Source organism: Salvelinus alpinus, chromosome 3, assembly GCF_045679555.1.
Source record: "Salvelinus alpinus chromosome 3, SLU_Salpinus.1, whole genome shotgun sequence".
Lineage (NCBI taxonomy): Eukaryota > Metazoa > Chordata > Actinopteri > Salmoniformes > Salmonidae > Salvelinus > Salvelinus alpinus.
This window is the reverse complement of record NC_092088.1, coordinates 21,880,777-21,908,515: the sequence shown is the minus strand read 5'-3', so window position 1 is coordinate 21,908,515 and position 27,739 is coordinate 21,880,777. Positions and strand designations below refer to the sequence as shown.

Below are 27,739 nucleotides of genomic sequence, written 5' to 3'. Positions count from 1 at the left end.
AAAATTGGACCAACCCATATGCTATTTTCCAGAAATACCAGATGGCCAGTCCGCCCCTGGCTATAGCTCCCTTGTCATGGAAAGATTCATAGGTAATTTTATAGAAACGGCTATTGTGTCTTGCGCTGGGGCCAAATTATTATTTATTTCATTTTATACAAATCATTATTTATATAAAATAATTGTGGAAATGATAAATGTCACCTTAAAAAACATACTTAAAAAAAAAAAGAGCAAATAAGCTGTCGTTCGAGGTCGGAAAGGTAGGCTATCCCTTAATGTTCTGAGAACGGAGTGTTCCAATTTGATAAATGAGGTCAAAGTATGACATGATGTGGCGACAGTGTAGTGTTGCCTGCCAGTTCAAGCTGAAAATAAGGCGGAATAGTTTTTCAGCTGAACTCAAGGGGAGAGTCTCAATTGGATTCCTTGATTCCTCGCGTCTTTTCCTCGCTTCTTCTCAAAACCCATTGGATGAGAAAGTCAGAGAACCCGCCCCCCTGACATTGTCTTCCAATGGATTTTGAGAAGGAGTCGAGAGAGAACGCGAGGAGTACGATTTGAGATTCGTTCCAAGGAAAAGCGAATGATATTTTCCCAAAACAAAATATTTATATTTACATTATTTTAAATGTAGTTGTCAAGTTGTCAGTTACAAAGCTATAGTAAAATGTTGTTGACATATAGGCTAGGACTGGAGTAGGCTAGACACTTCAAACGCTCGCTCACAGAGACCTTGTTGTTCCGGTAGTCAGTAGAAAGTGAAAGTAAAAGTATCCATGTATTACTGTAAGGTGTAACGTTAACCTGCTGCACGAAAACAATAAATGAAATGTATTTATAAAGCCCCTTTTACATCAGCCAGCAAAGACGATGGTAAGAATATTGTTAGCTTTTCTAAGAAAGTAGAGTTATGCAGGTCGATTGTCAGTGTGGATGATAGACTACCAAATACGTTTTCTGACTTCATATGATTAAGCTAGCTGTCTATTGCACTACAGCCTCCATCGATTTTATGATGGGCATGCCATGGGCCCTATCTCTTTCTGAAACTCCCGGTCTTCCATTTATGCATTATACTATATTATAAACTGGGTGGTTAGAGGTTTACATTGCGTTGTGCTTAAGAACAGCCCTTAGCCGTGTTATATTGGCCACACTCCCTCGAGCCTTATTGCTTAATTGTATTACTATACTAATTGTATACGATACATTCAGAAATATATACTGCCCATGTGTCTTGTGCGCTCATTATGGATATTCATATCATGCATGTGTTACCTCCGTCGTCGGAATGAGACCAAAGCGCAGCGTGGAAAGTGTTCATCGTACTTTATTAGAATGAACACCAAAAACAACAAAGGATAAAACGAACGTAAAGTTCTGCAGGGTTATACAGCTACTGTGCCAAAACAACATCCCAAAAACTAGGGTGGAAAAACAGGCTGCCTAAGTATGATTCCCAATCAGAGATAACGATAGACAGCTGCCTCTGATTGGGAACCATACCCGGCCAACAAAGAAATAGAAAACTAGAATGCCCACCCAAATCACACCCTGACCTAACCAAATAGAGAAATAAAAAGGCTCTCTAAGGTCAGGGCGTGACAGCATGTAAAGGCATTGCTATTGTTACGGTAATAATGGGCACCATATCGACTTACCTGTTTATTTTTTTTCTTTCCAGGATAAGCACAATTGAGATACTGCTGTAACTCTATCTATTGGCCATGGCTTGTTTAGAAACATATGGGTTGGTCCTTCTCTATGACCTAGTGCTGTGGGGGGCACTGTGGACTGGGTTAGTTCTACTTGAGTTCTCCAGTAGTGGAGGACTGGTGGGGTTATGGGCCTTTGGAGCCCTAAGGTGGGCATTGCACCACTCAATCACCCTGGTGCTTTCTGATAGAAAGCCACAGCCAGTGCTGAGGAGATGGGTGGCAGTGCTCTGCCTCTTGCCTCCTGTGTTTGAAAGTGGACGTATGGTCATGGTGCCGGCATCGACCGCCGACGACCTGGGTCTGGTGCCTGGCCCAAGCATGGTGGTCTTGGCCCTGGTATCCTCCACTGTGGCCTGCCTGGCATGGGAGCTAGGCTTCCCTGATGATGGAGGGAACCAAGGGAAGGAAAATAAGAAGAAACAGGAGGCCATGGCACAGTTGATGAGGGTGGTGCGATACTGCAAACCAGACGCCCTCTACCTGGCTGCAGCCTTCCTCTTCCTCAGCCTGGCTGTCATCTGTGAGTATAGCGTTGTGTAAAAGTAATTTCAAATGTGCATACCAAGCACATGCGTTCGTTTGTATTCTGTTATCAATTGTTTTCAAGGAATTTGTTGAGCTAGTTATTTTTGAGCTATAATTATTCTTACTTACGCCATCCGTTCCAGTGAACCGTTTTTGATCGAGCCAATCTTGTTGTTGCAGGTGAGACATTTATCCCTTACTACCAGGGGAAGGTCATTGATACGCTGAGTGGTCAGTACCAGCACAACAGCTTCATGTACGCCATTGGAGGCATGGGACTCGTCTCACTAGGAAGGTACACAGGTTTCACTTCCTCTTTTACATTCTCTAGTTTTTCCTTTGGTTGTTTTCTCTCCTTTGTGTTTTGGTTTATCTGTGAATAGACAGAGAGAAAAATGATAGACCCTTCTGTGATTGTTGATTGACCTGTCTGTGACCGTTCTGTGGTTTTCCCCCTCAGTGCTCTGTGCTCAGGCCTGCGAGGGGGCTTGTTCATGTGTAGCCTGTCCAGACTCAACAAGAGGATGAGACACATGCTGTTCCACAACCTGGTACAACAGGACATACCCTTCTTTGAGGAGAACAAACCAGGTGAGATGATGTACACAGGAACATTGGTTGAACCTGTGTGGAATTGATGTCTGTGCCCAGTGGGATGGGTATTATACCATAGAGGTAATAGGATAATAGCACATATTGTCATGTCCTATTCGCTTGTTTTGGTGGCATGTGATGTGATCTCTATCCTTAGTCACAGACGATTCTGGTATAACTATTACAGCTCATCCACCATTATAATCCAATTGATTTATGAATGATGTCCTTCCTCCCACAGGAAGCCTTGTCTCACGCCTCGGCTATGATGTGGACAAGATGGGACGCTCTGTGGCTATGAACAGTAACGTGCTGATGCGCAGCCTGGTGAAGACGGCTGGTATGCTGGTCCTGATGCTGGGCCTGTCCTGGCAGCTCACCCTGCTCACCATGGTGGAGATGCCCCTCCTCACCCTGCTGCAGACCAAATATAACACATACAACCAGGTAGACGCAACAACACCCAAACACCTACACCATTATACATCCAGATAGACACAACAACATCCAAACACCTGCTGCCAGGTAGACATAACAACAGCCAAACACCTCAAATTTAATAGGGGAGTGTGGGGGTAAGTTGAGCCAAAGAGGTAAGTTGAGCCACCCTTGTTTCTTGGAAACCATACACAACTGTAATAATTTGACCAAATATTTAGGAAGAGGTCATCATTTCATGGAGTCTGTGAAGAAGAAACCAGATGGAACAAGTGGTAAGCAAGTTAGGTCCCCCCAAAAAAAGGATTTTCACCACATTAATTTATTGTGTTAAAGGTTATATGACACTTGTATCTAAACCAAAGTAGATCATTTAAAGATTGTACTATACATCAGTTGGGGTCTTCATAAGCTTCAATACGAAGTCCTACATCTAGCATGAAAGTGCATCCTTTTATCTGTGTGGGCCAATATAGTCAAAATGTTTGCCTTGGGGTATGTTGAGCCAATGGCCATGGGGAAATTGAGACAATGGTTGAGCCAATGGCAAGTTAAGCTAATTGAAGTGTTTTCTTCCATGGCATAATGCAAGGCATTGTTGTTGGGATATGAGGTAACAACAGGGCCTGGCCTATGTTAATAGTGTTAAAAAAGTACAAAGTGTTTGTTAGGTGTTAAGCCAGTGTTAAAAGGTGCTTAAAATTATTAAAAGACAAAAAAGCGATTGTGTTTGGGGAAATAAAGATAGACATGGTTTTAAAAAGGTAGAGGTAATATTTCAATCAGTACAGAAATTTGTAGGTGGCTTAACTTACCCTGTCCCGCGACTCAACTTACCCCAAACCCGGCGTAAGTTGTGCCAAGAGACCACTATGTTTTCAAACTTGTAATGTTTACATGAATTCTGATTATTTCCAGGGACACACAACACCCTGAAATATATGTAGATATCTTTTTAGAAAGAATACTATATTTCCCTTGACGGAGTGATACTGGCTCAACTTACCCCACTCTACCCTACCTACAGCTAGAACAACACCCAAACACCCATGCAGCTATAACTCTGACAGCAATGTAGACAAAATAAAGACCAAGTATAGAAAAGTAATGGGATTATTGACTAGTTAGTGATAGATGCTTGTAGAATTATGATTGATTGATTAATTGACTGACTGCTACCACCCAACAGGAGTTCATTAAGCAGCTGCAGGACTGCCAGGCCCAGATCAAGGAGCTGGCATCCCAGGCCATTGGGGCGGTGAGAACGGTTCGCAGCTTCAGAGCTGAGGAGAAGGAGCTAGATAGGTACAACCAAGCACTGGAGAGGATGTACAAGGTCCAGGAGCACAAAGGCATCATCAGTGCCGTCTACCTTTTACTGAGAAGGGTAAAATTAAACTAATGATAACTCTAGGATGTTTGAGACCCCTGGGTGCTGTAAATAACATGGAGATGTAGTCTATCCCACATGATGTGTCTGTCCTTCCCTACATCCCTACTCACTGAACACTTTTAACTCGTATACAGTACTCTATATACGTGACGTGCTCCTGTATCCAATAGCCCTCTGTATCTTTTCTCTGTTTGGCCAGATGGTGACAGTGGGCCTAAAGGTGGCCATGCTGTTCCTGTGTCGGAGGCTCATCTCGGCTGGCCAGCTGAGCATTGGCAGTGTGCTGGCTTTCGTCCTCTTCCAGAAAGACATGGTGACCAATATGAGGGTAAGTAAGCAAATGAACCACCAGCAGGCGTTTTGAATTCTCAGGTCATTTTTCGGGAATACCTGATGTGAAACTGACTGAAATGTTTTCTTTGTTGTTGTCAGCAACTTGTGTATGTCTTTGGAGACATGCTGAGCACTGTCGGGGCGGCAGCCAAGGTGTTCAAGTTTCTGGACAGAAAGCCAGATCAGAAAGAAGCAGGAGAGCTGGCTCCTGCAAAGCTTCAGGGGAAACTTGCTTTCCACCATGTCAGCTTCTACTATCCCTCACGCCCAAATACACCCGCACTGAAGGTAAGCATCCATTCATAGGATATGAGCTGTTATGAAAGATTGTATCAATATTCAAAAAAGCGTAATAGCCCTGCTATTTTCATGGATTTATCGATACCATTACATCTTTTAATAGGGAGACTTGTCTTTGAACCAGCACCTTTTTTTAAATGTAACTATTGAAATATATAGTGCATTCTGAAAATATTCAGACTTTTTCCACATCTTGTTACATTACAGCCTTATTCTAAAATGGATTAAATAGTTTTTTCCCCTCATCAATCTACACACAATATCACATAATGACAAAGCAAAAACAGGTTTTTAGAAATGTTTGCAATTGTATATAACCCCCCCCCCCCCCCCGGAAATATGACATTGTTGAAGCACCTTTGGCAGCGATTACAGCCTCGAGTCCTCTTTGGTATGACGTTACAAGCTTGGTACGCCTGTATTTTGGGAGTTTCTCCCATTCTTCTCTGCCAATCCTCTCGAGCTCTGTCAGGTTGAATGGGAAGAGTCACTGCACAGCTATTTTCAGGTCTCTCCAGAGATGTTCGAATGGGTTCAGGTCCGGGCTCTGGTTGGGCCACTCAAGGACATTGAGACTTGTCCCGAAGCCACTCCTGCCTTGTCCTGTTGGAAGATGAACCTTCGCCCCAGTCTGAGGTCCTGAGCGCCTTGGAGCAGGTTTTCATCAAGGATCTCTCTGTCCTTTGCTCTGTTCATCTTTCCCTCTATCCTGACTAGTCTCCCAGTCCCTGCCGCTGAAAAACATCCCCACAGTATGATGCTGCCACAACCATGCTTCACCGTAGGGATGGTGCCAGGTTTCCTCCAGATGTGATGCTTGGCATTCAGGCCAAATAGCTCAATCTTGGTTTCACCAGACCAGAGAATCTTGTTTCTCATGGTCTGAGAGTCCTTTAGGTGTCTTTTGGCAAACTCCAAGCGGGCTGTCATGTGCCTTTTACTGAGGAGTGGCTTATGGCCACTGTACCATAAAGTCCTGATTGGTGGAGTCCCAGCAGAGATGGTTGTCCTTCCTCTACAGAGGAACTCTGGAGCTCCGTCAGAGTGACCATCGCGTTCTTGGTCACCTCCCTGATCAAAGCCCTTCTCCCCCAAATGCTCAGTTTGGCCGGGTGTCCAGCTCTAGGAAGAGTCTTGGTGGTTCCAAACTTCTTCCATTTAAGAATGATGGAGGCCACTGTGTTCCTTGGGGACCTTCAATGCTGCAGAAATGTTTTGGTACCCTTCCCCAGATCATTGCCTCGGCACAATCCTGTCTCTGAGCTCTACGGACAATTCCTTTGACCTCATGGCTTGGTTTTTGCTCTGACATGCACTGTCAACTGCTTATATAAACAGGTGTGTGCCTTTCCAAATCATGTCCAATCAATTGAATTTACCACTGGTGGACTCCAATGAAGTTGTAGAAACATCTCAAGGATGATCAATGGGAACAGGATGTACCTGAGCTCAATTTCGAGTCTCATAGCAAAGGGTCTGAATACTTATATGAATAAGGTATTTCTGTTTTTTACTTTTTATACATTTGCAAAAAGTTATTACCTGTTTTTTATTTCTCATTATGAGGTATTGTTTGTAGCTTGATTTAATCAATTTTAGAATACAGCTGTAAAGTAACAAAATGTTGAAAAGGTGAAGGGGTCTGAATACTTTCCGAATGCACTGTACCTTATGTCTGTTGGCCAAGCAGTTACAGTGCCGTCAGAAAGTATTCAGACCCCTTGAACTTTTCCACATTTTGTTGTGTTACAGCCTGAATTTATAATGGATTAAATTGAGATTGTCTATCACTGGCCTACACATAATACCTCATAATGTGAAAGTGTAATTATGTTTTTAGACATTTTTGAAAAGCTTTAATGTCTTGACTAAGTATTCAAACCCTTTGTTATGGCAAGCCTAAAACGTGGGCTTAATAAGGAACATAACAAGTTGCATGGACTCACTGTGTGTGCAATAATAGTGTTTTTTGATTTTTGAATGACTACCTCGTCTCTCTACCCCACCCATACAATCATCTGTATGGTCCCTCAGTCGAGCAGTGAATTTCAAACACAGATTCAACCACAAAGATAAGGGAGTTTTCCAATGCCTCGCAAAGAAGGGCACCTATTGGTAGATGGGTAAGGAAGGAGTTAGAAAACCGCTCAGAGATACCATGAGGCCAATGGTTACTTTAAAACAGTTACAGAGTTTAATGGCTGTGATAGGAGAAAACTGAGGATGGGTCAACAACATTGTTGTTACTCCACAATAATAACCTAATTAACAGAGTGAAAAGAAGGAAGCCTGTATAGAATACAAATATTCCAAAACATTCATTCTCTTTTCAAAAAGGCACTAAAGTAGAACTGCATAAAATGTAACAAAGAAATTAACTTTATGTCCAAAACAAAACATCACTGAGTACTACTCTTCATATTTTCTAGCATGGTGGTGGCTGCATCATGCTATGGGTATTCTTGTCATCGGCAAAGACTAGGGAGTTTTTTATGATAAAAATAAATGGAATAGAGCTGAGCACAGTCAAAATCCTAGAGGAAAAACTGGTTCAGTCTGCTTTCCAACAGACACTGGGAGACAAATTCACCTTTCAGCAGGACAAAAACCTAAAACACAAGGCCAAATATACACTGGAGTTGCTTCCCAAGACAACATTTAACGTTCCTGCGTGGCCTAGTTACACTTCTGACTTAAATCGTCTTGTAAATCTATGGCAAGACTTGAAAATGGCTGTCTATCAGTGATCAACAACCAACTTTTGTTTGAATAATTCAAAAAAGAATAATGTGCAAATATTGCACAATCCAAGTGTGCAAAGCTCTTAGAGACTTACCCAGAAAGCTTTAATCGCTGCCAAAGGTGATTCTAACATGTATTGACTCAGGGGGTTGAATACTTATATAATCAAGATATATTAATGTTTTCTTTTTTTTTCTTTTTTTACAAATGTTCGGATTTTTCTTCCACCTTTTAGTATTTTGTGTAGAACGTTAGCAAAAAATGACACAATTAAATCAATTTTAATCCCACTGTGTAACACAACAAAATGTGGAAAACGTCAAGGGGTGTCATTACTTTCTGAAGGCACTCTATTATCTCCCTGCCATGCTTGCCTGTACCTGCAATAATTTCCAGTATATCGTTGGTTAAATGTCTCTAACCATCTATCTGCCAGGCTGTGAGTTTGGAACTGCATCCGGGGAAGATGACAGCGCTGGTGGGGCCCTCTGGTGGCGGGAAGAGCTCCTGCGTCAGCCTGCTGGCGAGGTTGTATGAGCCCAAGGAGGGCCAGGTGCTGCTGGATGGACAGCCCCTGCACTGCTACCAGCACCAGTACCTACATCAGAAGGTACAGTCAGGAAACCCGCCATGTCCAATAATGTACTGTAGTACTTTAGCTTGTTCATAGGGCTCTGCTTTCCATAATCCTTTATACGTGTGTGAACAACTGTTATGCAAACTAGGACCGTTCAGCTCACTCCCTCTCTTAGCAATGTTACTGTCAAAGAGCTGCACATTAGCCTGCAGACCTTCTGTGTCATACAGACATACCATATGACTTGTTCAATTGTTTTTAATATGTTTTTAAACCAAACATCCCCAATGATTATCTCTCTCTGAGGTAAGATGGCCCTGGTGTCCCAGGAACCAGTGCTCTTCTCTGGATCTATCAGACACAACATAGAGTACGGCCTCGTGGGATGCACCCTGGAGAAGGTGAAAGAGGCCGCAAAGAGCGCCAACGTCCACGACTTTATTTGTACGCTGGAACAGGGCTACGACACAGGTAGGTAGTGATGGGTCATCTTGTGGCCATTGTATTGACACATATTCATCACATTTATTCATTGCCAAGCATGGTATTTTCTGTAGAGGGGCTGTTCTACCTTCATAAGCATGTAAGGTGTAAGACTGGAACAACCGGTTGTACAATGCTTGAGGGAGGTATCTGCTGTGGGTCGTATTGTGAGTTACAGGCCTATCTGTCTGTGTAGCTACCAGCTGGCCTAGCACTAATGTCCTGTGTATCTCTCAGATGTAGGTGAGTGTGGAGGGCAGCTGTCTTCTGGACAGAAGCAGTGCATCGCCATCGCCAGAGCTCTGGTTCGAGAGCCACAGGTCCTAATTCTGGACGAGGCAACCAGCGGCATGGAAATCAACACACAGCATGCGGTACACATTCAAAACCTCTATAGCACAACACTATTACATGATTTTCATGTCTAATGTAAAACATAGAACTAAACCAACTGCAGAATGAACATGACTAACTACAACAGACTACAGACTCTAAATCTTTTTTTCGGAGTCAGAATTAGAATTATGCAGGAACAACTCTGGGTCTTAGGTATAGCCTATAACCAGGACCCAATATTGTCATAGAAACTAAATCTAATAGCTTCAGTAACATGTTGTCAATAGGGTTCTTAATGCTCTCTCCCAGGTGCAGGGCGTCCTGGCAGGCTCAGTGGGCCAGACAGTGTTGGTGGTGGCCCACCGGCTGCAGACTGTGGAGAAGGCTGACCAGATCATCTTCATGGAAGGCGGGGAGGTGGTTGAGCAGGGCACACACCAGGAGCTCATGGCTAGCAAGGGGCGCTACCGTCGACTCAAAGAGGAACTCTTTGAGGACTGATTAGGAATCACACAGCTGTCAGAGAGAGAGACCCACGCAGAATACTTCCATTTATGAAAAGTGAAAATGTTGATTGAACTGCACACTCTATCATGAGGCATGTTTCCATTGATCCAGGTGTATTCGACAAAAGCAATGCCGTAAAGAAAAAAATCTTTGTTGGTGTGACGTCATTACGTCCAGCTGTTTTTAATCGACACAACTACATGGATGTTAAAAAACGACCAACTAAGCATATCCAAAATGTTTATAGATTGATTTAAAAAAGAATACAGCCGTTGTCGGGTTCTGAGTAAAGGGATTACCCTACATCGGTACCCTACTCGGGGGCGTGGGCACGTTAAGCCACGCCTCGCCGTGCGTATCTATAGTTAAATGGAAACGTGCCCTAAGCAGGCAATTGTCACATCTATTCTCTATTCATACTTTCTAAATGTCGACAAAAAAATCACTGGGCAAGTTAATAGGAACATAGCTAATGATACTCAATGATCAGACCTGAATATGCCGCATGTTAATAGTTTTTACTGCAAGAAATCTGCATAAATCTATTTTTCCTTGATTTGATTCACAATCAAATAGAAATGTGATGTTTTTTTCAGTGGCACTGAAATGTTAAAATTAAAGAACAAGTTTGTGAACACTGAAAATTTGTTTAAAAAAAAAAAGTATATATGTAACAAACATCTTTGAAAATGAGTGCAAAGGTGGTCCGTGTTCGGTTCGTTCAATCAATATCTGAACGTAAACAACTAAGAAGGATAACCATTTCGATTGCATAAATACATTTTTCTTATGTCATCCATAATATTGAATTAATGCACAGCGATAGAGGAATTGCAACTGGATACGTGTGCTAGCTGTTTTCCGAGTAAAGCTACAGTATGTGACTATCTGATGTTACCTGGCCATCGCTCCAGCTAGCTAGCTTTTGCCAGGTTAGTTATAAATAAGGGCCACTGGCAAGTAATGTAAGTTAGGTGCCTTCAATGCTTGTTAGCTTTACTGGCAGACAAGAGAAGGAGCTTATATTAAAAGGCTAAATCTAGCTAGCAACAGTGGCGACCCATCATTCACACGTCATTCACATATATCGATTATTTAGAATTTTTTGGAGCTTGCCTGTTTTGCATGTTATTTTGGCATTAATACGTGTCACATATCAGTTTGCAAACAATGTAAAAAAAAATATATATATATCATTGAGTTAATAAAGCTGCATAGTCGCTTTTTTGTTTTCTTGAGTAAGGCAGCTCCAAAATGCAGGTGTTTCAGCCTAGCTCAATGCTTTCTGTGGTGGTGGGGCAAGCCAGCAGAACATACAGAGTGCTGCCCCGTGATTGGTTCAGTGTTCTGTCATGTATGTGTAGTAAGCTGTTAGTAGCCCATGTGCCTCACCCTAATATCATCAAATATTGTAAGAGCTTTCATTGTCTGCTTATCTGCTCCCTTTATTTATCCTATGGTTCTGACTTGGTGTACAGGGAGTGTGGTGGATGAATCAGAATGAGTTGGGTAACATAAGTAATTAAGATGTCATATCTGCATAATATTCTTATGTGATATACTTTTTATTAGAATGTATTTCTAATAGACTTTAGTGTTGGCAGTTGCATTTCTTCCCTCAGCTGGGGCTCAGTCACTTGGGGCCCAGAGAGATCAGGCTTGTCTTTTACATGTCTCTGGTGCTATGCAGAATATCAGAAAGGGAAGAGGACAGGATGGAACATTGTCTTCATATGTGAATGTATCTGTTAAACCATGTGAAGCGATGGCGTGATTAAGGGGGAACCAATTACTTTTCTCCACCATGTCTGTGCGCAAGCCACTCCCTCCTTTCGCATTGGGGGAGGTGTAGGGCAGTGTCTGGAACCATTGTATGTCCTCTCTGATGTTGCACTTATGCTGGGATAGTGTATGACCTAGAGGCTCACTCCCCTCAGTGAGTTTGTCCAGGAGAGGGGTCAAGAAGGGGTTTACTTGAGATGGAAGTATCTAGAGTTGACAACTGATTTATGCCATTGGATGAGATGGTGTTTTTGTGCTATGAAGTACCAGGCACGGGATTAGAACCACGTCTTAGGGACCAAACATTCGCTATAAATTATCGTTCAGTTATCTGGCTAAGGGATACTCCTTTCTCAATTATAAAGTCCCTTTGTGAACTGTTCCTAAGATCTGTGGTTCGTCATGTAAGTTGAGAGGGGTGTATCTTGGCTATAAAAGATCTTTGTACTTTTCTGTTGTCACTTTCAATAGTTCATTAGAGATGGCGCATCATTGAAAGTCAAAGCTCTTATTATTAAAGATGTAGTTTAAGTAAAACTCTGACTGGTGTGTGAAGTTTGTAACTCTCCTCATTTGGTAAAGCAGAAATAAGCCACCACAGGAGAACACTTGTAAGAACGGCACATGTTCTGAATTGTTGTCCCCTTATACCATAGTTTGTACATCTCAATTGTCAGTAGAAACCACATTTGTTTAAGCAAGTCGGCCATATAAGCTTTCGCTGCCAGACAAGGCTCCGCTGATAGCCAGGTGGAGCAGTGGTATAGTGCAATTAATGTATTGTTTAGTGTTGTGTAGTGGCTTTGCTAGCATGCATCCCACATTTTGTTTTGCCCAACCAAGATTGACATGCTAAAATCACTGGCTAGCAATCATACCAAACAGGTGTATGTGCCTGTCTGTACAGTGTACAAGGATGTCTGCCATCAGGTGAGTATGAATTAATTATCAACAATTGTCTATATGGTGTACGTAGCTAGCTATAGGTGGTCATTCCCACCTAATAATGGCAGAGGTGAAAGGTGGTGAAAAATATAACGATCTATATTCAATTGTTCTCAATGGTAATTAGTGAGTATAGGTGAGTATATCTGTGGAAATAGGTGGGCATACTGCGTATTCCTGTGTATGGCCACCACTACACCTGCACCACTGGGTGAAATTGAAGCTGGCAGTGTTGACAGTAGGCACTAGACACATAGGTAGGCACAACCCTTCTGCCATTCCCTGCCTTGCATGGTATGGCTTTGTATATATTAGAGCCCTCAAATTACACTCTGGACCTCGAAGCCAGTTCCACTGCCTTTTTTCATTGTTCCCCTCTAATCAGGGACTGATTTAGGTGGGTGCAATTACTTATCAGTTAGAATGGAAAACCAGCAGGAAGCAAGATGGTGAGTGGTGGTTGGAAGAGCGTGCTTTTTTGAAATGGAAAAGCGTTGCGGTAGCTTTTGATAAAGAAGAACATCGAGACGAAGCAGCTGCTTTATAAGTGGGGTGCACTGGTGAGCGCTACATCCCGAGGGGTTCATGCTGATTGTGACAGCCGGTTAAATGGCGTCCCTTGAGAAAGCAAGAACAAGATGTATGTCAGGAGAAGTGCAGCATTATCATAAGGAGAAGTATACTTGGAATACCTAGGAGGAATGGAGGGGAAAAGACAGGCAGAGGAGGTCTAAGAGAGGGAGAGGGAGGAAGAGGGTGAGCTTGAGGGGATTCAAAATGGTGGAAAAAGGGAGATGGTTTGTTAAAGAACAATGGTAGAAAATGTAAGCAAAGTGAGCTGAAGACAGGTGGAGAAATGGAAGTGAATGAGGTCGAAATATTGGAGGTGGTAGGTGTGGTGAAGTTCTCAGAGCCCGAGGCTTGCACCGAGGGTCAGGATAAAGATGAGTCTGTGACAGTAGGAGTGAAGTTTTTGGAAAAAGTGGACCCTTGCCTTTTGGCTGATCCATTTGTCGTTTCAGGGTGGGTGAAAACAGAGTTGGGTGCTGTGGAATTGGTGAGAGTAACCAGAAGTGATCTTGTGATAATTGTTTGGGTTTATGCTGGTCAGAGGGAGAAGGCGCTCCGCGTTAAATGAATGGGGGCAAGAAATGTGAATTGTGGGTAGCAGTAGATGTAAAAGTTTACCAACTGAAGGGGAAGATTCCTGGTGTTTGTGATGCTTGTCGTTTGGTTCGACGCAGACAGGGTGATATGAGTGGTGAAACAGAGTCATTGTCTGTTCTTTTGAGTTTTGATGAGTCTTTACCCGACAAAGTGATGTTAGGATATATAAGTTATCCTGTACGAGCTTTTGTGCCGAATACATTACGTTGTTACAGGTGTCAAGCTTATGGGCATGTGGCAGCAGTGTGTAGGTGGGAGGTTTGAGAAGTGCAGAAGGGCATGAGACAAAGGTAGCATTGGGGAAAGTAGTGGTATGTGTTAATTGTAGGGGTGCCCATGGGGCTGTGGATCAGAAATGTCACGTGCGAGAGAAGCAGGTTGAGGTTTCCAGGGTTAGAGTAGTGCAGAAGTTGTCATATGCTGAGGCGGGAATAAAGTAGAGGAAGATGGGTCAAGGGGGAGGGATCCTGAGAGGAGTGGTGTGAGTAGTAGATCTGTACCAGCACAGAGGGAATGTCAACAAGTGATATATGTTTCCGTAAGATTGTATTTTTAGCATTTGTAGCAATGGTTACTTCAGGGATGGAACGTAAGCTGCAGAGAGATATTTGGGTGTGCGAGTGTAACAGTATAACTTTAGTCCGTCCCCTCGCCCCGACCCGGGCGCGAACCAGGGACCCTCTGCACACATCAACAACAGTCACCTACGAAGCATCGTTACCCATCGCTCCACAAAAGCCACGGCTCTTGCAGAGCATGGGGAACCACTACTTCAAGGTCTCAGAGCAAGTGATGTCACCGATTGAAATGCTATTAGCGTGCACCACCGCTAACTAGCTAGCCATTTCACATCCGTTACACTCACCCCCCTTTCGACCTCCTCCTTTTCCGCAGCAACCAGTGATCCGGGTCACGGCACCAATGTAACAGTATAACTTTAGTCCGTCCCCTCGTGCGAACCAGGGACCCTCTGCACACATCAACAACAGTCACCCACGAAGCATCGTTACCCATCGCTCCACAAAAGCCACGGCTCTTGCAGAGCATGGGGAACCACTACTTCAAGGTCTCAGAGCAAGTGACGTCACCGATTGAAATGCTATTAGCGCGCACCACCGCTAACTAGCTAGCCATTTCACATCCGTTACACGAGACATGACATCAGAAGAGTTACAGGGTGTGTTAAGTTGTCGTGTCCCATCCTTTCAGGTTGTTGGCCTGAGGTAGGACTAAATAGATTGGATGCAGAATTACAATCCCTTACAATACCTCACATGCTACACATCTTCAGTGGAGAAGAACATCCATAGACACGGAGCTGCTGCAGCAGATATACCACTTCCTACAGGTAACACACACAGGAATGGATTAGCACACACAAACACACACGGTCATAATTTCTGCATAGAAAGGCATAAAGTCGGCACCGAGAATCTTATGACATATATTTCTCTGTGTTATGTGTGAGGTAAGCGTGCAGAGGGAATGTTTCCCATTGTGCTCTGTTAGAGGGTATGTATCTGAAGGCGCTAACCTGTGTGTGGGAAGTGAGGATGCAGACTGTCATACCCTCTGTCCTCTTTGAAGGGGTTAGTGTGTGAGGGGTCTAACATGCTGCTTCTGATGCTGCTCCCTCTGAGGAAGAACGTCCTGAAAAACATGGCCTTCCCCTCCTTTCACCAGGACACACACTTCTCATCCTCCACATACTGTATGTGAGTGTTTCTGTGTGTGTCAGTTGTTTTAGTCTGCCCTACTCATGAAAGTGTGTTTTGTTGAGCGATAAGTGTTACCTGTCCTATGACGTTGATGTGTGTTCTCAGTTGTTTGATTTCATCTCGTTCCCAGACACGTCTAACTGGTCAGAGGGAGCTGGGGTGCAGACATCAGATGGTGGTGTTTTGGGGTGGAGAGGACGGTGGACTCAGTGGAGGACATCCCAGCCACTTGGCAGTGTTGGCACTGTTACTTCCTGCCTGACGGGTAAGAGGACACAACCTCTCCTTATACAATCAATCAAGCAAAATGATATATATTTTTTACATCAGCAGTTGTCACAAAGTGGTTTTACAGTAAGCCGGCCTACACCAGGGGAACCCGGGATATACAGGGTACCACTACTTCTGCCATCTCTTTCTCCCTGTGTGATGTCATATCATGTTCCTGTTTAGGCACCTGGCCAGCCGAATGCAGGTGTGTTCTCCCGTCAACATGAGGCTCCTGTGCTCATTCCCCAAATACACACCGATACACACATACACAGGAACACACACTATTAGGAATGTTCCCCTATTTAAATGTTATGTGTGTTGTGTGTCAGAGTTGAGGGACAATAAGCCAGTGTTTGAGAAGAAGGATCTGGTGTGGGAGGAGGACATGCAGATGCACTCCAAGTTCCTGGACAGAAAGGTGATATTAGTGTTTCCCTACACTCTACCATTACCCCCTACTCTTACATAGCCCCTTCTTAAACCACTAACCCCTAAGTGTCCAACATGACCTGACGTGTGTGTGTGTTACAGGAGGAGTTGAAGGCGGAACATGTCTCGTACATGCGACAGCACCAGCGCCACGATGGCCGACTTCTTGCAGTTCCTGTTTCAGCAAAAACCGAGCAATGTCTTCATGTTCGCCAGCAAGGACTTCTCTCCCTTCGCCTCCTGATGACCCCTGGGGGGCACCTTCAACACCTCATTATCTTGAGGACACACACTGTGGCTGCGTCTCAATAGTCTGGTAGCTTCCTCCCACAGGCACTATAGTGAGGACAATACTTTTCTGGTTAGCACTTGACATTAGTATGTACAGAGGCCCTCAATCATCAAATATTAATGCTTTTGTGGATATTTTGTATTTTATTTTGTGGTACTGTTTTTGTTTGTATGAGCTGCACTGAAATACATTTAAATCAACTCTGTTGATATGGCAACCGCAAGAGTTAGTTATGTCAGTTGGTGTGAATAAAATAATACATTATATGTTTGTATGTTTTCCATGATTTTTCTGTTAAGAACTTTATCCTTGAGTGTGATAACTTCAGTAACTACTGCTCTGCTGTGATCACCCCATACATGTGTAAGAACAAAGGTATAAATGAAAGTCCTGTTATGTCTATATGACCTGGTTTCTGAATGGAACACTTTGCTGAGCCTACTTTCAACTGGCCTTGACCAAATGAGTCAGGACAACATGGTTTGGATTTCCTTTCAACTTAGTTAGTTCTAATTCAACCACAAAGGACTGAAGACCATGAGCCTGTCTTGGGGGGAAGCTGAAAAAGTTGCAAAGGCTTGTTGTTGCCTTATGCTGCACAGGAAGCAAAGTACTATACTTTCTATAGTCCTTGTCTCTAATGCTGATAAGCCTGTGTGTAACACATGTCCGGTTGGTCGTGCAAGGACTATCAGCTAAATGAAATGCAAATTACAAAAGATTACAGTGGGACCTACCCACTGCTAGTGTGGCAGTCAGTGAGAATGTCAGAGAACAGTCACCTCTGCATACAGCGCAGGAAAACGTGTCCTTCAGAACCTGCTGCTGAAGGATTTGCTGGTGGAGCGGGGTCAGCTGCTGCACAGAGGCCACCACTGCAGGAAGAGAGTCAGCTGCAAGCACCACTTTATCTTGCTATAAACCCTCTCTAGGGAAAAGGCCTCTTCCTCCCTGCAGCTTAAAATAGATTGAAAGAAAAAATTGAGATGCAGGGCAACATCTCCTGAATGTCATGTCCTTGTAAATCAAGAAAGCAGTCATTTACTGCCACACATCAGCTTGGCAGCAAACTTGCACCTAAACCCAATTTCTCACACAACCCTCACTTCTTACATCTAAGCTCCATTGCCTTATCCACATACCAGCATATTAGTATTTACACAATCCAGTCTAGACCATAGATATGACATTATAGGCTTATTTACAGATACATTGTTTATTTATATAACATGTATACCTACAATAACCCTACTCTTTAAGAACCCATAGCTGGGGAAGTGGTTGGGCGGGTTCACATGCCAGTGGGCATGCACATGACACCTCTGTAGCCCACTGCTGCTGCTGAAAGATTACAAGCAGTTTAGCCTGAGTCATGAATTAGCTAGTTACATATGTGTTGCCATGAGGAGGCACTGCAAGGGTCTTGGTAGTGGAGAGGGTACTGGCAAGGGCAGGCTTACTACATCTACTTTCAAGCTGTGTCCCTTGGCTACTGCATGTGATGCACTACTTACCCTGTGGTAGAACCACCAACACACAACTCACAAAGCAGGGATACAAATCTTTTGTAGAGTGGAGAGACATTTATTTTGGAAATGATACTGACTTTTGCAGCACAAGACATGCTATGAATAAGATTGACTAGGGATAGCAGGAAGAGGATAAGTGGTAGTATGAAGTTGGATGTAGGAGTGTTGAACATGTCCTACATGTACTGTATCTCTTAAACTTGCTGACTTCAAATGGTTATCTTAACATTGCTTACTTTTTCGTGTACCATATTATTATTTCGCAGGCAAAGGAATACCCAATCACTTGGCAGAGGATGTATGCCCAAAAAAAGATTGGGGATGAGCTGGTGGCTTGTCAGTACTATTTAATAATACAGTAAACTACAATGGTGGTCCATTTCAAGAGGTCCCAGGATACCTTGTAAACACAACATAGATACTTGCTGCTAGTTAGTGCTGCCATGTGTTTTAGTGGCAACTCTGTTTTATTTTATATACTGTATATGTTTTTTTAATTGCATTTCTGTGATATACAAGTAATACAGCTCCATCAGTGGAGGTACCTCAGAGGATGAAAGGGAGGACCATCCTCCTCATTGAATTTCATAACAATAAAAATAGTGAAACATTAAAAGTTGTCCTTTTTATATTAAACTATACAAAATGTATTCACATGTCCCCAAATAATTGATTAAAACACTTTGTTTTGCAATGAAGGTCTACAGTAGCCTCAACTACACTCTGTAGGGTAGCACCATGGTGTAGCCGGAGGACAGCTAGTTTCCGTCTCCCTCTGGGTACAATGACTTCAATACAAACCTAGGAGGCTCATGCTTCTCACCCCCTTCCATAGACTTAAACAGTAATTATGACAACTTCCGGAGGACGTCCTCCAACCTATCAGAGCTCTTGCAGCAGGAACTGACATGTTGTCCACCCAATCAAAGGATCAGATAATGAATATAGTACTGGAAGTATAAGCTACAGCTAGCTAGCATTGCATTGCATTGCATAAAATGTGGTGAGTAGTTGACTCACAGAGAGAAAGACAATAGTTGAACAGTTAACAAATACATTTCTTTAAAAATGAAGGAGAAGCAAGAGAGAGAAAGCTAGCTATATTTTGTTGTATTTTTTTCACTTTCACTTTCACTTAGCTAGCAAATGCAGCTAACGTTAGCTAGTTTAGCTTACTCAAACACCCGGCTCAAACAGAGAGGGCTACTGTGTTAGCTAATTGGCTATGGCTATCCAACACAGAAATGCTTCTAAGTCAAGGTAAGCTTTTGGTTTTATTCATTTATTGCCACCGGGGCCCGCCGGTGTAAATGCTAAACTGCTTGCTGACTGTACACTGTACTGCATGATTGTAGAGGGTTTACAAACGTGTTAGTTCTAGTAGTTATGTTGACTATGATGTTAGCTAATAAAGAGACAACAATGTAGGATGTGTGTAGCGGTTAGCGGTTATGAAATGAAGGTTTGGCTTGGAAAGGTTTTTTCACCTAGTCACAGCTGATGCACAAGCGAAGGGAAAGGTGAGAAGAGGAGAGCGCTTAGATACAAGAAGGAATTATATAACGATACAATGATCATGCTTTTTGTATGTGGCTGCTATGAAAGTGAAATGTGTTTGCATGAAATCAGGGGTGTATTCATTTTGCCGATTCTGTTAAAAACGTTTCTTAAACGGAAGCAAACGGAATGAAACGGGGATAAACGTACCTGAATTTGTCCAATAGAAACTCTCGTATGCAACTGTTGGACTAATGATTACACCCTAGATCAGCTAGATGCAGGCAAGAGTGTGCAAGGCGGTATTGAATGTGCCACTGTCTGCCACCTTGATTACAATTTTTTTTCTCTCGACCTGTACACCTACATTGTAAACTTTAATTCATAGGCTAGGTTGTAGCAACCTCATGATGGGTATAGGGAACATTTGAGTATCATGCAGTAGCCTAAACCTATTGACGTTACATTGAGATGGGTGAATGGAATATCAATGATAGTCATCCAATATGCTGTAACACAAATAAGGCCATGCTCCTAAAAACAATAATCGTTCTCCCTCATCTTAAACGTCACCGACCGCCACTGACCTCCATACACTAACACCAATGTGTAAAACATTTTAGACCGTTTACAGAACCAAGACCTACATTTCACTTAAGACATTAACAATTAACAACAAGGAGCCTTGGACAGACAAGCAAATAGGTCAACTTCTGAGAGAGAGAGAGAGAGAGACAAAGAGAGTGAGAGAGAGAGAGAGAGAGAGAGAGAGAGAGAGAGAGAGAGAGAGAGAGAGAGAGAGAGAGAGAGAGAGAGAGAGAGAGAGAGAGAGAGAGAGAGAGACAAAGAGAGACAAAGAGAGACAAAGAGAGACAAAGAGAGACAAAGAGAGTGTGAGAGAGAGAGAGAGAGACAAAGAGAGTGAGAGAGAGAGAGAGAGAGAGAGAGAGAGAGAGAGAGAGAGAGAGAGAGAGAGAGAGAGAGAGAGAGAGAGAGAAAGAAAGAGAGTGAGAGAGAGAGAGAGAGAGACAAAGAGAGTGAGAGAGAGAGAGAGAGAGAGAGAGAGAGAGAGAGAGAGAGAGAGAGAGAGAGAGAGAGAGAGAGATTCATGAAGGGGTTGAATTGATCAGTTGGAGATGAGATTCAGATGGACTATTAATGTATTTCAGACTTTAATGAATGCAGCTGTTTGATGGGTTGTTGACATTGTGACTTGTTCAATGTCTTCATATTCAACGACCAATGCTGTATGGAGTTGTTATTTTAGTTTTGAAAGATGCATTTCTTCTCCAGAGCAAAATATATCCAGAGAAGTTTGTTTTGGTGGGGTAGAAGGTCAAGGTTGTCCAGGTCACCAAGGCGACAAAAGCCCTGTTTATACCTGGTTCGAACATGCATCCTTTGTCCTGATCTTGTCCACATTCTGATTGTGCCCACATTTCCAGACAGGTGTAGACAATTAAAAGATGCATTGTGGTCTGACTGTGATCTGCCTGACAACCTCCGGAGGTAGTCAGGAGGTAGTCAGGTATGCAAGTGTAGACGGATCTGGACAGTGAAACCAATTAAATCATCATTATCCCTCGCCTTCTAAAACCATTGACAGGTGGCACCATTGACTTATGGCATCAATGTAAATATTATTTTGAAATAATAGCTGTCAAATAATTTGCTGTAACCCTGCAATGACACAGGAATTGAAAGTGGTGGTTGGCTGGTTGGCTGCACTGCAAGAATGTTTGACCTGACTGTATTTTTCTTGATGTGATGTTGTTTGACTTGAACTTGTTTGTTTTGTTAATATGTTAAATGTTTGTTTATATTTGTTTATGTTGTTTATATTTTACAATAAAAACATTTAGTTGTTAGTAAATGCATTGAGTTCTGTAAATTGATGAATCATTGACCATCTTTGCCAGCTGTCCGATTTTAATTAATTGATATGTGTTGGGAGTCAGCGGAGGCTGGTGGGAGGAGCTATAGGAGGACGGGCTTATTGTAATGGCTGAAATGGAATAAATGGAAGGAAGTCAAACATGTGGTTTCCATATGTTTGATACCATTCCATACATTCCATTCCAGCCATTACAATCAATCATATTTATTTTTAAAGCCCTTTTTACATCAGCCGATGTCACAAAGTGCTATACAGAAACCCAGCCTAAAACCCCAAACAGCAAGCAACGCAGATGTAGAAGCACGGTGGCTAGGAAAAACTCCCTAGAAAAGGCAGAACAATGAGCCCCTCCTCCTATAGCTCCTGCCACAAGCCTCCACTGTTGGGAGTATACATGAGTATACCAAGGAAATCAGGGCAGAAAAGTTATCCAAACAATAGCACTACTTTCATTTGTATTCTTACAAATGTATGGGGTGATCACATCAGAGCAAAAGCAAAGCAGCAGTTAGCACTCGAGGATAGAGTTCTTACTAGAAATGTTGATGGGAGAGCCCATCTGCACTCGGCTGGCCAGGTGTCTAAAGAGGAACAGGATATGACATCACACAGGGAGAACGAGATGGCAGAAGCAGTGGTGCCCTGTATGTCCCAGGTTCCCCTGGTGTAGGCTGGGTTACTGTAAAACCCCTTTGTTACAACTGCTGATGTAAAAAAAAATATATAATTTTGCTTGATTGATTGTATAAGTAGAAGTGATGTGTGGAAGTGTCTGGGAACGAGATTAAATCAAACACAACAGAGAACCCACATCAACTTCAATGAACAGGTAACACAATCTTATCTCTCACAAAAACACACTTTTCAAAGGAAAGGGGGATACCTAGTCAGTTGTACAACTAAATGCATTCAACTGAAATGTGTCTTCCGCATTTAACCCCTTTTATGAGTAGGGCAGACTAAAACATCTGACACACACATACGCAAGCACACACAAGGACACATCAAATCAAATCAAATCAAATTTATTAGTCACATACACATGGTTAGCAGATGTTAATGCGAGTGTAGCGAAATGCTTGTGCTTCTAGTTCCGACAATGCAGTAATAACAACAAGTAATCTAACCTAACAATTCCGCAACTACTACCTTATACACGCAAGTGTAAAGGGATAAAGAATATGTACATAAAGATATATGAATGAGTGATGGTACAGACGGCATAGGCAAGGTGCAGTAGATGGTATAGAGTACGGTATATACCTATGAGATGAGTACTGTAGGGTATGTAAACATAAAGTGGCATAGTTTAAAGTGGCTAGTGGTCCATGTATTACATAAGATGGCAAGATGCAGTAGATGATATAGAGTACAGTATATACATATACATAAGAGATGTGTAATGTAGGGTATGTAAACATTATATTAGGTGGCATTGTTTAAAGTGGCTGGTGGTACATTTTTACATAATTTCCATCAATTCCCATTTTTAAGGTGGCTGGAGCTGAGTCAGTTTGTTGGCAGCGGCCGCTAAATGTTAGTGGTGGCTGTTTAACAGTCTGATGGCCTTGAGATAGAAGCTGTTTTTCAGTCTCTCGGTCCCTGCTTGGATGCACCTGTACTGACCTCGCCTTCTGGATGATAGCGGGGTGAACAGGTAGTGGCTTGGGTGGTTGTTGTCCTTGATGATCTTTATGGCCTTCCTGTGACATCGGGTGGTGTAGGTGTCCTGGAGGGCAGGTAGTTTGCCCCGGGTGATGCGTTCTGCCGACCTCACTACCCTCTGGAGAGCCTTACGGTTGTGTGCGGAGCAGTTGCCGTACCAGGCGGTGATACAGCCCGACAGGATGCTCTCGATTGTGCATCTGTAGAAGTTTGTGAGTGCTTTTGGTGACAAGCCGAATTTCTTCAGCCTCCTGAGGTTGAAGAGGCGCTGCTGCGCCTTCTTCACAACGCTGTCTGTGTGGGTGGACCAATTCAGTTTGTCCGTGATGTGTACACCGAGGAACTTAAAACTTTCCACCTTCTCCACTACTGACCCGTCGATGTGGATAGGGGGGAGCTCCCTCTGCTGTTTCCTGAAGTCCACAATCATCTCCTTTGTTTTGTTGACGTTGAGTGTGAGGTTATTTTCCTGACACCACACTCCGAGGGCCCTCACCTCCTCCCTGTAGGCCGTCTCGTCGTTGTTGGTAATCAAGCCTACCACTGTAGTGTCGTCCGCAAACTTGATGATTGAGTTGGAGGCGTGCATGGCCACGCAGTCGTGGGTGAACAGGGAGTACAGGAGAGGGCTCAGAACGCACCCTTGTGGGGCCCCAGTGTTGAGGATCAGCGGGGTGGAGATGTTGTTACCTACCCTCACCACCTGGGGGCGGCCCGTCAGGAAGTCCAGGACCCAGTTGCACAGGGCGGGGTCGAGGCCCAGGGTCTCGAGCTTGATGACGAGTTTGGAGGGTACTATGGTGTTAAATGCTGAGCTGTAGTCGATGAACAGCATTCTCACATAGGTATTCCTCTTGTCCAGATGGGTTAGGGCAGTGTGCAGTGTGGTTGCGATTGCGTCGTCTGTGGACCTATTGGGTCGGTAAGCAAATTGGAGTGGGTCTAGGGTGTCCGGTAGGGTGGAGGTGATATGGTCCTTGACTAGTCTCTCAAAGCACTTCATGATGACGGAAGTGAGTGCTACGGGGCGGTAGTCGTTTAGCTCAGTTACCTTAGCTTTCTTGGGAACAGGAACAATGGTGGCCCTCTTGAAGCATGTGGGAACAGCAGACTGGGCTAAGGATTGATTGAATATGTCCGTAAACACACCAGCCAGCTGGTCTGCGCATGCTCTGAGGACGCGGCTGGGAATGCCGTCTGGGCCTGCAGCCTTGCGAGGGTTAACACGTTTAAATGTTTTACTCACCTCGGCTGCAGTGAAGGAGAGCCCGCAGGTTTTGGTAGTGGGCCGTGTCAGTGGCACTGTATTATCCTCAAAGCGGGCAAAAAAGGTATTTAGCCTGTCTGGGAGCAAGACATCCTGATCCGCGACGGGGCTGCTTTTCTTTTTGTAATCCGTGATAGACTGTAGACCCTGCCACATACCCCTTGTGTCTGAGCTGTTGAATTGCGATTCAATTTTGTCTCTGTACTGGGACTTAGCCTGTTTGATAGCCTTGCGGAGAGAATAGCTACACTGTGTGTATTCGGTCATGTTTCCGGTCACCTTGCCCTGGTTAAAAGCAGTGGTTCGCGCTTTCAGTTTCACGCGAATGCTGCCGTTAATCCACGGTTTCTGGTTTGGGAATGTTTTAATCGTTGCTCTGGGTACGACATCGTCAATGCACTTCCTAATGAACTCGCTCACCGAATCTGCATATTCATCATTGTTGTTGTTGGACGCCGTGCGGAACATATTCCAATCCGCGTGATCAAAGCAGTCTTGAAGCGTGGATTCAGATTGGTCGGACCAGCGTTGAACAGACCTGAGCGCGGGAGCTTGTAGTTTTAATTTCTGTTTGTAGGCTGGAATCAACAAAATGGAGTCGTGGTCAGCTTTTCCGAAAGGAGGGCGGGGGAGGGCCTTATATGCGTCGCGGAAGTTAGTATAACAATGGTCCAGAGTTCTGCCAGCCCTGGTCGGACAATCGATGTGCTGATAGAATTTAGGGAGTTTTGTTTTTAGATTAGCCTTGTTAAAATCCCCAGCTACGATGAATGCAGCCTCAGGGTGTGTGGTTTCCAGTTTACAGAGAGTCAGATAGAGTTCGTTCAGGGCCATCGATGTGTCTGCTTGGGGGGGAATATATACGGCTGTGATTATGACCGAAGTGAATTCCCTTGGTAGATAATGCGGTCTACATTTGATTGTGAGGAGTTCTAGATCAGGTGAACAGAATGACTTTAGTTCCTGAGTGTTGTTATGATGGTCACACCACGTCTCGTTAATCATGAGGCATACCCCCCCGCCCCTCTTCTTACCAGAAAGATGTATGTTTCTGTCTGCGCGATGCGTGAAGAAACCAGCTGGCTGCACTGACTGTGGAGGTTGAGAAGTGTATGTCCTGGTGAAAGGAGAGGAAGGTCAAGATTCGCTGGTCTGATGAAACCAAGATTGAACACTTTGGCCTGAATGCCAAGCGTCACGTCTGGAGGAAACCTGGCACCATCCCTACGGTAAAGCATGGAGGTGGCAGTATCATTCTGTGGGGATGTTTTCAGCGACAGGGACTGGGAGACTAGTCAGGATCGAGGGAAAGATGCACGGAGCAAAGTACAGAGAGATCCTTGATGAAGACCTGCTCCTTGATGAAGACAACCCTATGCCCACAGCCAAGACAAGGTAGGAGTGGCTTCGGGACAAGTCTCTGAATGTCCTTGAGTGGCCCAGCCAGAGCCCGGACTTGAACCCGATCGAACATCTCTGGAGAGACCTGATAATAGTGGTGCAGCGACGCTCCCCATCCAAGCTGACAGAGTTTGAGAGGATCTGCAGAGAAGAATGGTAGAAACTCCCCAAATACAGGTGTGCAAAGCTTGTATCGTCATACCCAAGAAAACTTGAGGCTGTAATCGCTGCCAAAGGTGCATAAAAAAAGTACTGAGTAAAAGGTCGGAATACTTTTATGTGATATTTCAGTAAAAAAAAAAAATTGCAAACATTTCTAAAACCTGTTTTGTCTTTGTCGTTGCGGGGTATTTTGTGTATATTGAGGAAAAAACAAACAATTTAATACCTTTTAGAATAAGGCTGTAACGTAACAAAATGTGGGAGAAGTCAAGGGGTCTGAAGACTTTCCGAATGCTGTGATCGTATACAAATAATAATAATTGATTGGATTTACGGATCCCGAGTGACGCAGCAGTCTAAGGCACTGCATCTCAGAGCTAGAGGCATCACTACAGACCCTGGTTCGATTCCAGGCTGTATCACAACCGGCCTTGATTGGGAGTCACATAGGGCGGTGCACAATTGGCCCAGCGTCGTCTGGGGGTAGACCGTCATTGTAAATAATATTTTGTTTTTAACTGAGTTGTCTAGTTAAATAAAGGTTAAATAAATAAATAAATATAGCACTTTTCTACTAGCTGAGGCACTCAAAGCACTTTACATACTCACCTCATCTACCATCAATGTGTAGCACCCACCTCGTTGATGCACAGTGACTATTTTTGTGCCAGAACTCTCACCACACATCAGCTATCAGGCGGAGAGGTGAGGAGTGATATATGCCAATTAGGAATGAGGGGGATGAATAGGTGGCCATGATGGAATGTGGCCAGGTTGGGAATTTAGCCATGACACCGGGGTGAACACCCCTACTCTTACAAGAAGCGGCATGGTATTTTGAATGACCACAGAGAGTCAGGACACCCGTTTTAACGTCCCAACCCGAAAGACAGCACCCTACGCAGGACAATGTTCCAAAATGTAATCAAGGTTTGAAATTATAATGTTTTATTATATCTGTTTAAGCTTCTTGCGGTCAGTTTGCAGTCAAATTATTTTATTTATTATTATTTTCTGGACCACTGACCATCCGCTCAAGAACAAATTGGCCTGCGGCTGAATCTAGTTGATGATCCCTGCTCTATAGGAATGACGGAGTCCATCCAAATGATCTTGGCTCCTGGACTCTGTTCACACATTTCAAGGCTGCGTTGAGACAATGACTTATCGATGACCCAAGACCAGCTCAGTTAATCTCTACCATTGTGTCACTAAGTTGTCATAATACTGCAGCCAATGTACATTACCCAAGGGGCGTTGGCAGACACAATGTAAGTAACTTATTGTATGTCCCTCTAACTGCCCTGAATGCCTCTGTTGATCCTACAGCTATTGTATGCAGTAATCATGTGCCTATGAACCAGAGTTATAATGTTAGCACTGAGGCGGTGTGCCCTAGTAGGAAATCTATTGTGTGCAGCTAACCCTGCACTATCAGCTCAAACATAAATAACATGAGCATGTCTACTTCTGATAAGCTTCCCAGTAAAGCAATAAAAACAATCAAGCATCCCAGAAAAGTGCAACAAATTGCCCACATTAACATATGTAGCCTAAGAAACAATGTTCATGAAATCAATAACTTTGCTAGTAACAGATGACATTCATATTATGACTATCTCTGAAACTCACTTAAATAATACCCTTGATGATACAGTGGTAGCAATACATGGTTATAACGTCTACAGAAAAGCCAATGGGGGTGGTGTTGCGGACAATATTCAGAACCACATTCCTGTAAAGCTCAGAGAGGATCTCATGTTAAA

General features: G+C 43.6%; 1 protein-coding gene across 1 annotated transcript; it reads left to right on the top strand.

The window, feature by feature from the left end:
* Positions 1-608: 608 nt before the first annotated feature.
* On the top strand, positions 609-12,268 carry tap2t (transporter associated with antigen processing, subunit type t, teleost specific). The gene is made up of 12 exons (XM_071392037.1): positions 609-876; positions 1,688-2,241; positions 2,427-2,541; positions 2,707-2,837; positions 3,082-3,287; positions 4,468-4,665; positions 4,871-4,999; positions 5,104-5,292; positions 8,483-8,656; positions 8,935-9,094; positions 9,344-9,480; positions 9,752-12,268. The coding sequence occupies exons 2-12, from the start codon at positions 1,731-1,733 to the stop codon at positions 9,941-9,943; spliced, it is 2,142 nt and encodes a 713-aa protein (XP_071248138.1). The 5' UTR covers positions 609-876; positions 1,688-1,730; the 3' UTR covers positions 9,944-12,268.
* Positions 12,269-27,739: the final 15,471 nt, after the last annotated feature.